At 33.6% G+C, this 20,025-nt stretch overlaps 1 protein-coding gene and 1 pseudogene across 1 annotated transcript; one reads left to right on the top strand and one right to left on the bottom strand.

Moving 5' to 3' along the window:
- Positions 1 to 739: 739 nt before the first annotated feature.
- Positions 740 to 9,536, bottom strand: LOC111400341 (annotated as a pseudogene).
- A 7,317-nt stretch (positions 9,537 to 16,853) lies between these two features.
- On the top strand, positions 16,854 to 17,917 carry LOC111401369 (protein DOG1-like 4). The gene has a single exon (XM_023029072.1). It carries the CDS (start codon positions 17,069 to 17,071, stop codon positions 17,762 to 17,764), a length of 696 nt encoding a protein of 231 aa, XP_022884840.1. The 5' UTR covers positions 16,854 to 17,068; the 3' UTR covers positions 17,765 to 17,917.
- Positions 17,918 to 20,025: the final 2,108 nt, after the last annotated feature.

The raw sequence follows: 20,025 nt of genomic DNA, 5'->3' as shown, positions 1-20,025 counted from the left end.
TCAAGCCCGAAATCTCAGTACCTAGGTTAGCCATTTTTACCAGATGATTCGCTTTTTCTACTCAGTTCATCTGCACCAATGTCAGTAATCGACAACGTTGTAATCCACCTCAAAGCCAGATGTCTCAAAATCCTCAACCCACGGTGTGAACCAAGGTATTGGATTGAAATCGATAATTTGGATAATAGTCTAATTGTATATGTTGAAAAGATGCATTTGACAATATTGATAACAATGTAACTATATGACGATTTAAAATTACGAAAATATGTAGGGAACATTTATAGTAATGTATTGAATTATCCTTACCATTTGGATTTATAATGTCTAATATTATGACAACACTACATAATCAATCCTCGAACTATTACATGTGCTCAAAACCCATCATCGAAGTAAACGATATTCCAAATTAATCCTCGTACTTTAATAATTATTTTTAGTCATAGTACGTGAAGAAGCATGACTTATACTTGTTTAGTTGACATTCATCAAGGCTATGGAGCACTGAGGAAGCATTTTATTATCCTGGTGAGGTACATACGAGACATTGGACATGGAAGGGGGAAATATTACTCCCTATATGTCTTTATTTAAGCTAATTATGGAAGTTTGTGTGTCTGGTTTGGGAGTTAATAACCCAAATGGTTATTGAATTTTGCAAAAAGTTTTCGCCAGATCACTTAACTTTAAAAGTTACCCAAGTCATCACTGAACTTTGCAAAAAGTTTTCACAGAGTCACCGAACTTTAAAAATTATCTCATTCATCATCGAACTTTGCAAAAACTTTTCCAAACTTAGTGACTCATGAGAAAGTTTTTGCAAAGTTCAGTAACTTCGTGGAAATCTTTTAACAAGTTTAGTGATGATTTGGGTGATTTTTAAAATTCAGTAACCCGATGAAAACCTTTTGCGAAGTTCAGTGATCATTTGGATTACTAACCGTCTAGTTTGGATTCTTTGTTTGGAGACTGATTGAGATGCTTTAATCCGTCAATTATTAATTGGTAGACGTGGTTACACAATTTGGATTGTTGCTTGATGTAATAGGCATATTAATCATGTTACTTTCCTGCTAAGAATTCTATTATATAGATGGACCAAGGCATGAACATAGAGCCAGTTGTTATCTGCCATTTCACTCCAACTTTAGCATATAAAATACAGTCCAAAGGATGACAAACAAATGCTGGTATTTAATAGTGTTTCCGATGGTGAATATGTAGTTGTTAGAATTTATGGGCACATAACAATGTAGATTAAAATAAGTTTTCAATTGGTGTAATGATTGAGTGCGATTTTTTAAGTGCAATATGTGCATAATTAAAAAGTTGCGACCATTTGAATTTTTGATACGGTGTGATTTCGACTACAAGATCATGTCTCAATCTGAAATGGTACAATTTACCGATAAAAATGAATTTATATTAAAAAAAAATACGATCATTGAGAAAAGACATATTGAAATATATGAACAGGACACTCTTAATTTCATTTTCCTTACTCCAAATCAATGCCAAATAATTAATTTAAAATTCTAACAAAATAATTTCAAATTATTTTCGATTTTCATGTTCGATATCTTCTGATCTAGAAGAATACGGTCAAGGTTGGTTTGGTCAACAAAATTAATATCATGTTATATTAATTTTGGAAAAAACCTTTTATCTCGGTAGATAGAATCGCATACTTCGTTTCATTCATCTCCTCATAATTTCTACATTTTTCTCAATATCAATAAGTTTTCAATGTTATTTTTCGTCACGTATCTTGATTTCAGTAAGTTGAAATTCCATTCATTATTTACATGTTAATTAAATATATATCATGAACGTAATTTTAGTTAACAGAATATAAAACGAAACTAACACTAAGGAGAGGTACCCAGCTTCAACTGTAGAAAGAAAGACCACATGTTTATTCTTTGATGCCCATGAAGTAGCCCCTGAATCAATGTTGAAAACATATCAGGAAGTACTTTTGCTATCATTACTACTCCTCCGCATCCATTATCGCAATCAATTAAACTACTTGTACAAAGTAGTTTGACAAAAATAGTTGACAAAGTGTGTATTGACAAGATCAAGGCCAATGAATTTTGTTGCTTTCAAAAACTGTTTTTGAATTGAGTGGTCTTGATTTTGCCAACAATCACTTTATCAACATTTTTTGTAAACCCACTTTGTAAGCATAGCATCACTCTATCGCAATAGACAACCAACTTTGCATCTTCAACACTTGTGTAACGAATACCTTCATTAATAGATCCACTTAAGTACCTAAAAATTCTTCCCTACTTCCCAATGATTTCTTGCTGATGCTTCCATGAACCTGCTAAGCATGCTCACCGCAAACACAATATCCAGCCTTATGGCTATCAAATGTATGATACTGCCAATAAGTATTCTTCTATAAAAATAAAAATAAAATATTCCATGTTCACTTTGATTAGCCTCAATGTCAGGGAAAAAAAATATAAAAGGCCATACGTGTCAACTCGAACTTAAGCTTCATAGCTTTTTTTTGAATTTTTCACATATAATTGAACTATTGGCGGTAAAAAAAATTAAATAATCAATATATAGACAAACAATCTAAACAACACCATGTTTGCCTTCTTTGGTTAGAGAGCATTCTCAAATGGTCACTTCTTGAATCCTTGTTTTATAAAATAACTATCAATTCTGCCGTATCAAGTTCTAGGGACTTGCTTCAAACTATAAAGATCCTTTTTCAATCGACATACATTTGTTTCTTCACCACCTTTCACATACCCAGGTGGCTGGTTCACGTACACTTTTTCTTTAAGATAGTCATTCAAAAATGCTGATTTTAGCTCCCATTCTCTTTCATTTTTTTTTTCATCTATCTTATTTTCAACCACACAATCTTTCATAAAATAATATTACACGTAAATCGAATTTTTTTTTTTTATTTTTTATCAACCACACATTCTTCAAAGACACTATTCCAAATATTAAAAATTTGGAAAAAAAATGTAGACCAAACACGGGCTATATGTATTTGAAATATCTTCTAGTTTTGTTGTGGGGAAAGTACTAAGACCATTCTAATGGTTTAAATACGGGCTATGGGAGCAAAAAATTCTTGAAAATCAACATGATAGCTTTGTTGGTATCATTTCACCATCGAACTAACTTTGTGCTTGTCGATTTTTCCTTATGAATTCAATTATATCTTGTAAACCCAACTCACATTTATTATCTAGTCATTTGGAAGTTCTACAAGCTCCAAAGTTTTATATCTTTGAGTTGCATCAATTTATTTGTTCATCCCATGCTAACACTTTGTCTCTTTATTAGCTTCCTCGAAGCAAATTGGATTTGAATAGAAAAATAAAGAAAACTTGCAATATCTCTGTCACCAAATAATGTTCTAAGTTGTTTCATAAAGTTCCCTTTTGCTTCTCGTCTTTCTAGTATGGACACTAGAACTTGATGATGATAAAATTGGAGACTCAGATGGAAATTGAGGTGGAGTATATAAGACTGAAACTCGATCCTAAACAAGTATGTAGAAACAAATTGGATCGAGAAATCAAAATATTGCGGATCGAAAATCGTACCTCCGACCATTGATGAGTTTCAGAAAGCTTCTTGCTGCAGGTAATGTTTCTCCCAAGCTCTCAATTCACTGCATTTGATGGTGTATACTCTATTTCGGGGTGGTTTGAGCTTGGGGACCAATACGAGATTTATAGCGAGTTTCCATCAAACTCTCTATGGCTAGTCCTCCACTGTTTCCAAAAAATAAGGCAAGAAATGGGCACAAATTGCTCCGAAGAAAAAGGGGGGCGAGATTGGTTCAATGGGGACCATTAATCTTGAAATTTCCAAATTTGTTTCGGGAGGATTTGCCAATCTCTTAACTAGAAATTCCAATGTTCTCCCACTTGGTCCACACGTTTAACCTAATCTCTTAATATAATCCTTAAGAAACAAATATATGAATCATGGCGATAAATTCTCCAATAATGATTATTACCTTCCATGTATTACAATGTATCTAATTTCCGAAGTATTATTCTTTATGTGGCAACTTTTACTTAATGAATAAACCTTATGTTTATTCTTAGTCCTACAAAGATATATTTTCTCAAATAGATTAAAGCACGCATGAAATGAGAAAATATCACAATAAATAAGAATTTCATTAAAATAACATTGTTCACACAATGAAAAATTACATAATGGAACCAAGTCCATTAACACTACATGATCGAATTTCAATGGTGGCATGCCCTTAGTCAAAGGATCAGCGATCATCAAATCAGTGCTAACGTGCTCAATGACCACTTTCTTTTCCTTAATACGTTCCCTTATGGCTAAATACTTGATATCGATGTGCTTACTTCGACTTCCGCTTTTGTTATTCTTAGCCATAAAGACGACATCTGAATTGTTGCAATATATTCTCAATGGTTTAGAAATAGAATTCATGATTTTAAGCCCAGATATGAAACTCTTTGACCATACACCATGTGAAGTAGCCTCAAAACAAGAAACGAACTCAGCTTCCATAGTGGAAGCAGCAATCAAGGTTTGCTTGGCACTCTTCCAAGATATAGTCTCATCGGCCATCATAAAGACGTATCTTGATGTTGATTTGCGCGAATCAACACAGCCTGCAAATCTCTTAATCCGCTCTATTAAGATATGTCTCAATCTTCAGTGACATAATTTAGAGGAATTCTCATTCATACCACATCTTTTAATACCAGTGTGAGCATGCATAGCATTATAAGTGGTGTTATTTTGCAAATTGAGAGAGAAAAGACCATCAGACAATGTACCATTCCCAACAAGATCAGATTTATAAAATAAATTGAAAGTTGATTCTGAAAATTTAAAGGAATAACCCTAGGATACAAGTCTTGAAATTGAAATCAAATTTATGGGGAAACTTGGAATATAAAATGTCTTTTCCAAATCTAAAATAAAATCACTACTTAAAATTAAACTACATGTCTCAATAGACTCCACATGTGAACGCATCTTGTTTCCTGAATAGATGTCTTACTCACTTTCCACAGGCTTCCTTAGGTTTCGCATACCCTGCAAGGTATTCGAAATATGAATTGTAGAACCAGAATCAATCCACCATGTATTGTACATAACATTAACCATATTAGATTTATAGCAAATAAATGAGATTAGATTACCTTTATTCTCAAACCATTTTTGAAATTTGGCGTATTCCTTCTTTACGTGTCCCTTTTTCTTGCAGAAGAAACACAAGGATTCCTTCTTAATGACAGTTTGGGAAGGTATTTTACCTTTCTCCTTCTTATTAGCTTGAGCTCTATCATATCCTCGCGTTGCCAACATTGCACTTTCTCCCAGTTCTATTGTAAGCCTCCATTCCTCTTGAACACACATGGTCATGAGTTCATTAATTGACCATTTGTCTTTATGTGTGTTGTACGAGATCTTGAAAGGCCCGTATTGAGGCGGGAGAGAATTCAGGATATAGTGCACAGGAAGGATTTCAACATCTCAACCTCAAGGTTCTTCAATTGAGCCACAATATCCCTCATCTGCATGAAGTGCTCGCACACACCTCTCACAGTGGTGAGCCTCATGGATGAGAGCTTCATAATTAGGGTGCTTGCTAATGTCTTATTTGAAGTGATGAATTGATCATCTATGGCCTTTATCAAATCACAGACTTTCTTATGCTGATCAATCGAACCACGTATACTAGTTAAGATATTTGTCTTTATGAACATTACACTAAGATGATTGGATCGTTCTCATCGTTCATAAAGATCAACCTCATTTGGAGTGCTAATCGCAGTAATTGCAGGTGGTTCATCTTTCCTAATTGCATTGTCAATGTTCATCCACCCTAGATTGAGTAAAATTCTCTCCTTCCATACTTTATAATTATCACCCTTAAGTTTGGGAACTTCACAATGGATATCAGAAAAATTTGCAAGTTGACTAGCTGCACAAATTATATGCTTATGTCAAAACTGAGACTTAATTAAATTTCATTCTTTACTAATGTAAATCATGTTTAAATTCAATTCTATTGACATAAAAATTGTCCGTGAAATAAATTTTTAATTCAAGTAGATTCTTTATATTAATTGATAGAATTATCAAATTATGTACTTAATTCAAAAACAGTGGGTATATTATAATCATAATTTGATATTATATCCTAAACTCCATGATAAGACTATCAAATCATATCCTAATCCATAATTTCTGTGGGTATATTATGAAAAAGGGTAACTTGACATCTTATCTTAATTAATTATATAAATATAATAAAAAATTTTGTGGGATAAAATTTATTATATTAAGTATAATTGATTACAATTTAATGTCCACAACTCTTTATGTGATCCTAAACAAGCATAATGTATAATTTTACTTAATTAAGGATGCTGTGGCTATTCCCTAATTAATCAAAAATTATGTGAATCACTAGACATTAAAAAACTTATGCATAAACGATTAACTTAATGTGAGAATGAGTCTATTGCAATATTAACTAATACGTTATGATTATGCGCAAAATATTCTCATAAACATTCTAAATAATTTAAACATAATCAATTTATACAAACTAAATATGAACATAATACAATTTAATCACATATATTATAAATAATTGACAAAATTGAAATAAATGCCCTACAATTAATCCTAAAAAATGGACCAATATTCAAATGCCTAGCAAATATGGCCCAATACAAATGTTTATAGTTTTCAAGCGGCCTCATAACGGCCCAATAACTAATTCTAAAAAATGGTCCCAAAAGGAATGGTTATCCTTTAAAAACGGGCCCATATTTACTGACCCAGTAATTAATTGCAATTGGAATTTGCTGAAAATTTTCAAAAGCCCAATAACAGATTGGATGTCTTTTTTAGGTAAACTTACAAAAATGCCCTTAAAATTAGAGGTGTTTTGAAAAATCATATGAAAAAATTTTTGAAAGTAAAAAATACTGTGTAAAATTAAAAAGTGACACAATGCCACTTTTTTTATAAAAATTGTCACTTTTTTCACATTAAAAAAAGTGACACAAACTTAAAAAAAGTGACATAAACACTAAAAAAGTGACAAAATTTAAAAAAAAAAAAGACACAAACTCAAAAAAAGTGACAGACACCAAAATAATGCAAATCATTTGTCCAGCACCAATAATCATGGTCTTAACATATCTAGCATGTCTAGGACATTTTATATGCCGATTATGTTAGGAAAATATCACATACCATGTCACCTTTTTATGAATATAAAAAAAATGACAAATATAAAAAAAAATTGACAAGCACAAAAAAGTGACAAAATCTAAAATTAAAAAGTTGTTTGAAAATAAAAAATACTATGTAAAATTAAAGAGTGATACAATGTCACTTCTTTTATAAAAATTGTCACTTTTTACACAATTCAAAAAAAGCGACACACTAAAAAAATTGACAAAATCCTAAAACAGTGACAAATACCAAAATAGCACGATCCATTTGTGCAGTATCAGTAATCATGTTCTTAACATATTCAGCATATTCAAAACAACCCATGTGAGTGTAGTGGTGATTCTTAACATAATAAGCATGTCCACATGCTGATTATGTTAGGAAAATATCACATATCATACATTTTTTAACAAGATAAAAAAGTGACAAATATTAAAAAAAGTGACAAAAATTTAAAAGGTGACAAACTCAAAAAAGTGACAAAATCTTAAAAAAAAAAAAAAAAAGTTTTTGGAAAATAAAAAATATTGTGTAAAATTAAAGAGTGATACAATGTCACTTTTTTTTAAAATAAAAATTGCGACTTTTTTACATAACTCAAAAAAGTGACAATCTACGTGCAAATTATCCGGCTTGAATTCATTTTATGGGAGAATAATGAGTTGGCCCTTATCTTGACTCTTCTCTATAGCCCAACTTGAATTGGATACATGGTGATCGATGAACTTGTCAAGAGATAGACCTTCAATGTTGATGGCCTCGGCAAGAACAATTCTCGAAATCCCAAATCCTCTGGTAAGTCACTGAAAGTACATGAATTGCATACGCCTGAACTGCTTGTTCAAACCCCCGTACATCATCTAACATGTGGCGACTCTTAGTTGCTTCGTCCCAAAACTAGGAGACCTTGCTGTCTCCAAGTAGTGGGAGAGAACAATGAGGGCCTTAAACTATTCTTCCATTTTCACTCTTTCAGGAATTAAAAAGAGACAAAGGTTGAAATCTGGTGTCAACATTACCATTAAAGCCTTGGTCAAAATACGGGCAACAATTTGAGTACTCATTCTGTCTAGCTCGAACTGATAGAGACGAAAAAGGAAAAGATTTGCACTCAAACTATACGTTTAAGGAGAGACTTGTTCATTCACATAGTTTTCGAGATCTAGAAGGATGTTCGGCTTGTTTTGAACTTGTGTAACTTTTTTTTAGTGTATGTCATTTTTATTTTTATTTTTGAATTTTTGTTACTTTTTTGAGTGTTTGTCATTTTTTTTTGTTTGCCACTTCTTTCCGTCACTTTTATTGAATTTGGTCGATTTTTTAAGGGTATGTCACTTTTTTAAATTTTTGTCAATTTTTTTGGGTATTTGTAACTTTTTTTTAGTGTTTGTCACTTACTTTGAATTTGTGTCGCTTTTTTGAGTATGTAACTTTTTGGAATTCATGTGTCTCTTTTGAGAGTCACTTTTTCGTTTTTTTTTTCGCCACTTTTTTTCTGTGTTTGTCATTTTTTTTAGTCACTTTTTTTGAATTTATAACACTTTTTGTAACCTTTTTTATTTTTTTATTTTTAATTTCCATCAATTATTTGAGTATTTGTTACTTTTCTAAACATAAAGTTACAGTTGTAAATAAGGAAATTGCAACAACAAAATAATTAAAATTTCACTTGTAAAACTTAAAATATCAACGCATCCAAACCTGTTCTTAAAAAATTTGAAATAGTTTGTTGGCCAAAGTGGTTAGAATTCCAACCGTATTGGTTGGTCTTGAACAGTTGAACGCTAATAAAAAAAAATTACCGTATTTTTTACTTCAAAATAACTCTTATCATGATTTTTCTAAATGGCTCCCATTTTGTGGGTATTTATGTAATTTCAATTAAAATAACCTATCATTGGCCCAGTGAATAAATAAAACTAAAGATTTTCAAATGGCCCACTAAATGGGCATCTTCTTCAATTAGCACATATATTTGGTCTCCGTACGTGAATCAGAAAACAGAGAACGGAGGTCTTCTTCAACCCGCTTTTGAACCTTTCCAAAATTAAACCTTTTCAATGTCAAAACCCAAGATTTAAGACACACAGAGACTAGAAGGATGATTTCAAGAAGGAATCCGAAATTAATTCCCCAAAAAATAAATCGAGCAGAAATCAAATTTATGCTGATTGCTTCATGAACATCAAGGCAGAGGTAAAATAATGTTTTGATACCAAATATAAGACTGAAACTCAATCCTAAACAAATTGGATCGAGAAATCAAAATATTGCGGATAAGAAATTGTACCTCCGGCCATTGATGAGTTTCAGAAAGCTTCTTGCTCCAGTAATGGTTCTTTCAAACTCTCAACTCACTGTATTTGATGGTGTATACTCTATTTCGGGGTGGTTTGAGCTTGGGGACCAATACGAGATTTATTGCCGAGTTTTCATCAAACTCTCTATGGCTAGTCCTCCATTGTTGCTAGAAAATTGGGCAAGAAATGGGCATAAATTGCTCCGGAGAAAAAGGGAGGCGAGATTGGTTCAATATGGACCATTAATCTTGGAATTTCCAATTTTATTCCCGGAGGATTTGCCAATCTCTTAACTAGAAATTCCAATAGAGTATGGACATCTTCATTTTGTTTCTCAATGTCTTTTTCAATATCAAGTTGGACAGAAGTTCCTTCTTTTTCCTTAATACTCAAATCCCAAAACTTTTCATTTTCAAATTCCATATCTCTACTCACAATTAGCTTTTTTTTTTTTTTTTTTTTAATTAACTTATATAATTGACAGGTTTGTGCATAGCTGACAAAGATACATTTTTCAGATTTCCCAACTAACTTTTTCCTTAATGCGTCGGGATTTTGCGCATAAACAACATCCGAAAACTCCCAAGTGCTCAACACTTAGCTTGTGACTGCTCCAAACATCTCGAGGCATTCCACCTTGCATAATTTTTAGTTGATTTATTCAATATATAAATTGCACAAACCATTGCTTCAGCCCAAATTGTATTATATAACCTTTTTGCCTTCATCATGCCTCTTGCCAAATTCATTATAGTTCTATTTTTCTCTCCGCTACCCGATTCTATTGTAGAGTATGAAGAGTACTCAATTGATTTCAAATCCTACAATTCTTCGAAAAAATATTGAATTTGCCATTCATGTTGATAAGTGTATTTTGTAAACTTATCATGGCTATTAAACAAGGATATTTGTCGTTAATTTGGATGAATTACAAATTAATTATGTGTTAATTGTGTTTGTTAGATAAAATTTGATTTAAATTGCTGGAATTACACAGGAGGAGTGAAAATGGTGAAAATTCAGAATATGAGGACTAAATCATAAACTTTTAATAGTTGTTTCGGACTTAATATTGATGATTGGAAAATTCTTGAATTCAATTGGAACATAAAGGATTGAAATTATGATAAAAATGGACTCATGAATCACATTATACAAATTTGAGAACTAAAATAAAAATTCTTAAAAACTGGAGGCCCGTATGTGAGAAAAAAATTGTTGATGCCCTGCACCAGCTTGCTCAATTCCATCCGAGAGCGACCAGGTTCAACAAAGCGAGTGCGGCTCAATGTATCGAGCGGGCGCTGTACAAAATCGAAGGGCCTCCGCTGCAAATCCATTTTAGATGACCAATATATGAATTAAATTTTTTCACGATTTCTACCTAATTTTCGACTTCTACAAACACCAAACTTGACCATATTAGAAACCTTCTCTGGCCTCTAATTACACATTTAAATGATAAAACTCGTCAAGAAGAGAAGGCCAATTATAATATTTTGAGAGAGAAAATCAAACACTAGCAAGAACTAAAAGCCAATTAAATCAAGAAATTGAAGATCAATATATTTGAAATATTTCATGATTTGGGTGATATTTTTATATTATTTTTCTTATAATTTATATAATACCATGCTAGGCTAGATTTTTTTTTATTGGATAAAGATGAACCATATTGTTTATTTATTATAATTCAAAACCAGTAATTTAGCATTTTCGTACATTTCTTGATTAATTCTACATTCCCATTTCTTTATTTAATTGCTTGATTACTAATTAGATAATTAGTTGTTTGTTGTATTGTTGAGAGACTCACAATAAGTTTGAAACATAATAAGGTCAACACACGTACAATAGATGTTAGGAATAACAATATCACGTGTACAACCATATAGATAACTGCAATTTAATGCATTTTAATTATTTGAATTGGTACTAAGAATATACTCGAGACATGATTAGAATAAAATAATTTATCTTTAAAAAGAATGTTAAATAACTTAATTTTATCCATTGTCAACAATGCATATTTAAGACTAAATTACTTAACCAAGAATTGAAATAGATAACAATAAGTGGATTCAAAATTCAATAAAATCACCCATAATTTGACAAAAACAAAAACTTTCCCTTCCTCCCTCTATGTGGGAGAATCGTTGGTAAGGTCTACCATGGTACATTTTTGTACTAGGGTTCACTTCCTCATAAGTCAATCTAGGCACTACACTTAACGTTGATGTAGTCAATGCTTGTCCTGTATTAAAGGGGATCGACCATCCCACCTGGTGGTCCGTCAAATGGAGTTGGGAACTCTTTCCGTTTGCATTTGTAGAGGTGGAAGGCCTTGATTTGCCCTATTACGATGATATTTTAATTCTTCATTGATGATCTCACGCCTTATCATTTTAAGTAAGTCACTATAACTCGTAGGGTCTTTGTTTTGCACATCCCTCCATAAGAGAGAGTTCATATCCAATCCTCTCCTTAAGACTAGTAGTGCCTCCCTATTTGTGATTTGCATGAAGTAGGTCATCTCGTTAGTAAAATGAGATAGAAAATTTTTCAATGCCTCCCCTTATTGCTGCCTCATTCCATGAATACGCTATATTGGCTCTTTGCCCATTTTACTCGTGGCGAAGTATTTAAGGAAAGCCTTCTTGAATTTCGACCAGCTTCAGATGCTTTTCTCTGGGAGCATGGTATACCATACTTCAGCTGCTCTACTTAGAGTTAAGTGGAATGCTCTACACTTCATAGTAAGGGTGGCCCCTCTCAGGTTTATATGAGTTTTAAAATTGTTGAGGTGTTTTATCGGATCAATTGTTCCACGTATTTGGGGACAGAGTTTGGGGAGCTTAAAGTAATTTAGGACAAGAGTAACTAATCCCTTGGAAGAATGGGAGATTATCATCATCGTCAACAAGATTGCAGGACCTTTGTAGCTTGTCAAATCATCATCTTCTTTGACTTACGTTTCTCAAGGTAGTTGAGATGGTCCTGTCTATTCCTTGACTGTTCTGCTATCCTCTTGTGCTTATTTCTAGGTGGAGGATTTGGAGGCATGTTATCAACTGGTTCATTTTGTCTTTCGAGCTGAAGTGGTCTTTGCTGCCTATTTATAGGCGCAGAATGAGGTTGAGCATGCCTATTCCTAGGTAGCCTTAGGCTCAACCTATCGAACATGTTTACTGACCTTCGAGACATACCTTTCGGATCATATTTGGGAGAAAAATTGAATGGAACCTCATGAGGTTGATTAGTAGCATAATTGGTCGATGTATTTACCTTAACTTTCCTTTCTTAAGGAACTCATCCTTGGTGTATTGCAGATATCCAGCCGTTTAAATTGGACCTTCTCTTCACCTTGGTAGTAGTTTCCTTATAAGGGGCCGTGGAATGTGTTTCATTGAGCTGCATAGGGAAGAACTGGGTATCTTTCTTGGCCTTACATGCTCCTTAGTAGCTCCTGTATGGTAATGTCTTTTCGGGTATGCTTCTCATATATGTGACCATAGTGGCTACTTCCCTGGTGAGTCTAGCAACAATCATAGATCTACCTCTTCTATACAACTGATGAAATCGATGGCAAGTTACAAGAACAACTAACGAGGGTTCGCTTTCTTTAGGGTGTTTCTTGGCTCTCTGAGGTGCTGACTCTTTATTGGTGGAACTCATGGCAGTGTTTCTGAATAACTTAATTTTTTGGCATTTTGATTTCTCTTTGCTCATGGAATTTACCAAATGCTTTCAAAGGAAAAATTCCATTCGGCTTGGTTCTACCAAGCCTCAAACCGGACCAACTCAAGACTTTTTTGGGGATCGGTAAGCCGAATTGCCATACCTACCTTCTACCATATTTCTTGTCAAAAGTGCCGAATTTTGTTTGCATAGACACGAGTGAGCCCTAAATTTGTTGTCTACATAACCAGTGCAAAAGGCGAGGTCAACAGATTTTTGATGAAAATTAACTGTTCTTGAAGAAAGAATACCAAGTACTCCCAAGTAGAATTTTCCCTTTGAAAGCATCTCGTAAATTCCATGAGCAAAGAGAAATCACAGTGCCAAAGAACTAAGTTATTCAGAAACATTGATATCTGAGATTTTCAAATGTTCGAAAGTTACTCTATTCAATCCTTTTCCTTATTCTTTTTTCTCGTTCGTACAAAGTGCTGAAGGCAGTACTTAAGGCAGCCAGCAACAAATGCTGCCTTTTAAAATAGCCAACTGCTGCATTAAAATGTAGTAGTTTGGTTAATAACTCAAATGGTTATTGAACTTTATAAAAAGTTTTCATGAGACCACAGAACTTTAAAAATCATCCAAGTCATCATTGAATTTTGCAAAAGGTTTTCATGGGTCATTGAACTTTAAAAATCATCACATTCATCATTAAACTCTAAATTTCCACGAGGTCACTAAACTTTGCAAAATGTTTTTCAGGGATCACTGAATTAGTGATCCTCTAGGAAAATTTTTGCAAAGTTTAATGATGATTTTTAAAGTTCAATGACCATGTGAAAACTTTTTGCAAAGTTCAGTGACCAATTAGGTTATTAACTTGCAATAGTTTACTACTAAAAAAAATTGAGCCTATCTTGCTCGCTTTGGCTCGAAAAGGCTCTAGCCGAAAGTTTGGGTTGAGCCTAAATTTTTTGACCAAGCAAAAGCTCGACTCGGGTTCGAAAAAAAGCTCGCGCCATTTTACTTGAGCCGAGCCCAAGCCTTAAGTTTTGGCTTTCGAGCCGGCTCACTCGGCTTGTTGATATCTCTAGTCGGAGGCTTACGACAATAATGAACATGGGAAATGCTCTATAACACGAGACAAAGACGTTCAGTCACCAACAATGTGATCAAGTATGATCATAAATAAAATGATAAATTGCAGACAACTCCGTCGAAAAAATATAAGCGATTAACGAAGTCAAGCATGTAAAGCAAAAGACTTAGAGTGTGTTTGAATAACGTGAAAATAATCACCTAAAAAAGAAAATGTTTTCAATGTTTGAGGAAAACAAGAATCTGCTGTCCTAAAAAAATATTTTCTTTAAAAACAAGAAAAATCAGTCATATTTTTAAAAGTTGAAAATTATTTTCAATGGAAAAAAATAGCAAACAAATATCCAAAGAAAGAATTTGAGTGGAAAACTGATGTTTTTTCATGAAAAATAAATATAATCGAGTACACCCTTAGTGACTTTGTATGTATGAAGTTTGCATGTATTTTTTTTCATCCTTTGAATTGTTACTAGATCTGCTATTTATAATATTATAGCTGACATGGTGGCCGTTGAATTAGAACTTCATGCCTTCATCTCGTTAATCGAAGTCTTACATCACTCTGCCACACATTAAATACATTGACAGGGAGTCAACTGCCCTATATTCTAGGCTGACATTCCTAGCAATTACTAATACAAACATTATATCAATCATTCCTACAGATATTTAGCGGATTTTAAAGGTAGCATGAACTTTGTCTCAGACATAAGGCCTCGTACAAGTAGAGGTTTAGCTAGAAGGAAGAGTGCCTCGGCAATAAGTTTGGCTACAGAGCTTTTTCCTTTTCCTTACCTTGTCAGCTCCTCCACGTGGCTTCGTCATGGCTCCACGTGGGAGCTATGGATACGAGGCATAACAAGTATATTCATACAACAATTTTTGTTAAACAAACCACATTTAAATTGGAATAAAAGTCTCTAACCATAGTTATTTTTGTATTTATGTCTCAAATATTTTTTAAATGCAACATTTTCAGGCCAAATCAGAGTTCCATGTGCAATTCTGTTGACTAAAAATTCGAATTTTATTTGACACATAAAAGCATTATTAATAGTTTATATACGGTTATTTACGTCCTAAACTCTTGTCGTATATACACTTCATGTCTTTAGCATCAGAGGATGTCGAATATTCTTAAAAACATAACAAAAACATGCAAAAATCTCTCGCCTAGATTTTATAGACAAGAAGGAAGAAGGAGAAAAACTTGAAGATTCAAAGAAAGATGGATGATTCAACTCTAATCCTTTTTTTCATCTTATAAAAATTCGGTGATGTTCTTCTTATACTTTACGTGCTTGTACTCGATGAACATGCTAGGCTAAATTTCATAATTAGTTCAAACGATATACCCTAATTTTAATGGTTTAACTTTTTGACTGACTTTTAAATGATATTTTTTTATGCTCGTTTTCATTGATTGAACTTATAGACTCTTGCTTTAGCATCATTTGAATGATTTGTTAACCAAATGAGATCGATGGGTTTATTTATGAATTTAGACCAAAACTAAGAAAATCGTAAATTTGGACACGAGATGGAGATATACTCCGATTGTTGTGTGATAACGTGAGGATTTTCTCTTCTTTAATGGAGACATATTCCTATTGTTGGTTATATTTGTGATACTCACAAAGAAATATTAAACTTTAATTACTAAGTAGTTTTGATTTTACTCGAGAGATACTATCAAGTAAATTAGATGAATCTGATCATATATTTGCCAAAGTATAAAAGAGTGAAATTGGCCCCCGTTTGGCACCCATTAATTTTAATTGCATTTTTCTTTCTCCTGTTTTCAATCATAGAATCTTCCATCAAATAATATTACACGTAAATCGAAAACGTTTTATTATTTTTCTATCATTCATTTTTCAAAAAAATAATATTCTAGCCGTTTTCATTTTCACAAAATGGGACCAAAAGGGGGCTTTAAATCAGATAAACTATTGAAGTCATGAAATCTTAACATCTCAATTTTCTTTACTTCAATTTCCAGCCAACAACATGGTTTTATTCTTTTTAAGTAGATTAAGTTTAACGCACTCGTCTTTTCAATTTATCGTTCAAATAAAGATAAAATTATTAATTTCAATATTTTTAGTAAAATAGTCTTCATGGGATTAAACCTGAACTATGGTCCACTTTTAATATTTTGTTGTGTTATCGCTTACTTACAATTTTGTCAAATATTATCCATACGGATGCAATCACTGAAATTAAGAATGACAAAATTACTCGTCGTATTGCACTCGCAACATTAAAGAATTGAGATAGGCACGAAAAACAATATCTATTTATTTATTATTATTATTATTATTTTTTAGTTGTGAGTAAGAACCTGTTTGGTGGTGATTTAGAGAATTGATTTTTTGACCGTTAGGAAAAAAGTGGGGTCCACCTGTAAGAGAAGAAATCAAATATGACGGCTAAAATAGTGAAATAGCGATCAAAAAATCAATTTTTTTGGTGAAAAAATGGCTCCCGAACAGACCTTAACGCACGTTTTTTATTTTTCTCCCCCGAAACTCATATTTCAGCCGACTAACTGGCAAATCAAGAAGATGATGGAAGAATCCCGCTTCGCTACCGAAATATTTTTATAAATCCTTACTTCTGAAGAAAAAACCCATGCGGCGGAATATATATTTCCGTATACAAATTAAAAACCTTAATCACTAAGAAAAATTCACCCAAAAGACTATTTAAAGCCATGAACAGCTGACAATTTACTCCCTCTCAGGCGCCGGAACATGGCGGGTTCAATTTTTAGGGCGACCTTCACTTCGTTCTTCGAAAAATGGCTTGTTTCACAACAAACCCATCTCGAAGAACTTCATTTCCTTTCGGAATCGATCAATAAAGATGAAGAAGAATGCAAAGATTTGGTCGCAAAAGTTTTATCCCATTACCAAAAATATTACCAAGAGAAGACTGAATTAGTCAATTCCGATGTCTTTTTGTGCTTTTCTCCGCCATGGCTGAGCTCTTTCGAGCGCAGTTTGCTTTGGATTTCTGGGTTCAAACCATCTATGGTTTTCCCGCTGGTGAAGAACTCAGTGGGAGAATTTTTATCAGAAGAACAATCCCACAGGATTGAATTGGCGAGGGCTGAAATTAGAAGAGGAGAAAGAGACATCGAACAAGCACTGGCGAGAATTCAAGAGAGTTTGGCTGAACCACCAATTTTTTATCTGATGAAGAAAATGGGAAAATTGGTGGACGGTGAGGTAACTGAGTTTGATACAGCAATGGATGATTTGAAGAAATCAATGGCTGTCATTATAAGTGATGCTGACGATCTTCGTGCATCAACGGTGAGGAAGATCGTGGAGATTCTGAGCCCAGTGCAGAGTGTCAAGTTCTTAGCTACTGCTGCTGAGTTTCAACTTCAATCAAGAAAATTGGGTTTGCAGAAGGAATCAACGGTTGCAAATCAATCTGCATGATCACGAATATTTTCTGTTGTATGTTAGTATTTGATCATGTTTAATTTCTACTGAATATGGCTTCAATTAAGGAAATTGGGAAAACTTGGGGCCTTTTCTCTGCTTTCTGAAGTCGTTAAAGTAATAAAATGGTTTAATTTTGCTTTTCATTAATTTTTTAGCTGTTACTTCATTCTTGATTATTGGTTTAATTTCAAATTCAATCACAATTTGATATAATTTTAAGCTTTAATTTCTATATGCCAATAGAATTAAGAAGTGACTAAAGTTTCAATTTATGAAAATTAAATTATATTTTTTCAGAAATATGTAGGAAGGATGGGGGCCAGAGCAAGTTCGGTTGTGATAAGAGAGCCTATCTCTTATTATTTATTCCACAAATTAGGGAGTCTAATTAGTAATTTAATTTTTCTCGATATCTCTGAATTTCTAAAAACTTAATGTCGACGAAAGTTGTTTCACCACCATAGACCGAATTGATGCATAAAAATTTCCCACCCCATTCGGTGAACATATTCGGCGATTCAAATCCAAGATGAGAAGAACGATCAAAGGCTTAACGATAGTCTTAGCTATTGCATTGTTGCAGGAAAAAAAGGCCTCGAAAACGCCGATCCAAGTGGAGAAGATTTGGGGAAGTATGTGACTTTATGGTTAAGCTGAATTATGAAATCATTGATAGAATTTATTGGATAGTTGAGTTGGTGTTACATACCTTGTTTTGAGCTACTCTTGGCTGTTATATACAGTCAAAGTCAGTAGCTCGGAATAAAATTGAGTTAGGTTCTGCTTTGCTTGCAATTGATCTTGGTTTGATGGGACCAAATTACTCAATTTATGGGATTTTCTTTTTTCCTCTTTTATTTATTTATTTATTTATTTTATTTTTTTTTTGGTAAATTGTTGTTGGGGGCGACGGGAAGAGGCTCAATTGAATGGGTTGGTATTGGCTGAGATTGTATATTGGAATCGGAAGTGGGGTTAGAACCCTAGGACTGAGTTGGAGATGAAGGTTTAGAATCTTGAAATTTGTTGTGTCTGGGTCTAATCACACAAGGTGGCTATAGTTGTCACGGCCAACGACGACAAAAAGGCGCAGTACTGCATTGAGAAGATGAAATTCAATTGTTTGTGTTTCGCGCGGGTTAGTCGCTAACAATTAAAAAGGATCAGACGATTGTGTAAGGGACGAAACCTCTTGAGACAAAGTCCCAAAAAGGGGTGTTCTTTTATTAGTGATGACTTTACAATTGGAAATGAAAAACAACGTGCCTCCAAGGGGCGCAAGCACACAAGTTACTGAAAGAAAAGTCTTTAAGTCTAAAAACTAAGGAAATGAAAATTACATGTTCTCTGTTCGAGAGTTTTGAATTTGGTCCTTTGCTTCTATGCCCTTTCTCCCTTTTATACTTCATAGACGATCTCCTTGTGATCAACTACTCTAAAAATTGCTTGATCGTCCTATAACTATCCACTTTCTTCGTAATGGCCACCTTATCATGAAAACTGCCTTTTAACTGCTGTCATTACCCTTCATCGTTCAACTGCTTTCGATTGAATTCTTTGAGTGATAGGGCTGCTTTAATAACTGCTTTGATAACTGCACTTCTTGATAATCACGACGCGTTACGTTTGTTAATACCTTGGGCGACTTGAAGGTTTGGGCGAGAATAGAGTATCAGCTCTGGGCGACTGTATGACACTCCATTCGCTCAGATTTTGGGCGACTTGCAAACTTGGGCGATGGCGTTACCGCTTTCTTGGACCTCCTTATTTGGGCCTTCATCTTGATTTGTTCGATTGAGCTTCGTTCTTTGGGCTATCTGATTTGGGGATCCTCCAATTGGGCTTCACTCTTTGGGCTGTCTGATTTGGGCTGAATTTTTATGTGTCAACAATTACCCCCCAATATGGCAGAATTAATAATAATTATTGAATTTTGCCATATTCACTTTGTGTTTCCAGCAACATTCGAAATTCCCAAGAATTTCAATCATTGTTTCCTTCTATAACTTGAAAAAGTGTGTCGTTTTGCAAACCCTTATAAACCTCAAACACGTCATTTCATTGCCACCAAACCACGCCTCATATTTTTTGCGTCTCTTTCATGATTCACTGTTCATCTTTTGCTTCCCTGCTACGTAACCCTGAAAGTTTCGTTCCTTCTCAAATGGCTGCTTCACAATCTCAAACTAGCGATTCCTTTAGTTTTTATGACTTTCAGAAATTTCTAAGTCGCCCATACATAACCCCAAGTTTTC

This window comes from Olea europaea, chromosome 10 (genome assembly GCF_002742605.1).
Source record: "Olea europaea var. sylvestris chromosome 10, O_europaea_v1, whole genome shotgun sequence".
NCBI classification, from domain to species: domain Eukaryota; kingdom Viridiplantae; phylum Streptophyta; class Magnoliopsida; order Lamiales; family Oleaceae; genus Olea; species Olea europaea.
This window is presented reverse-complemented; position numbering and strand designations above follow the sequence as displayed.

Excerpts from the sequence above, each read along its gene's own strand:
- LOC111401369 (XM_023029072.1), top strand. The coding sequence starts at position 17,069 with ATGGCGGGTTCAATTTTTAGGGCGACCTTCACTTCGTTCTTCGAAAAA.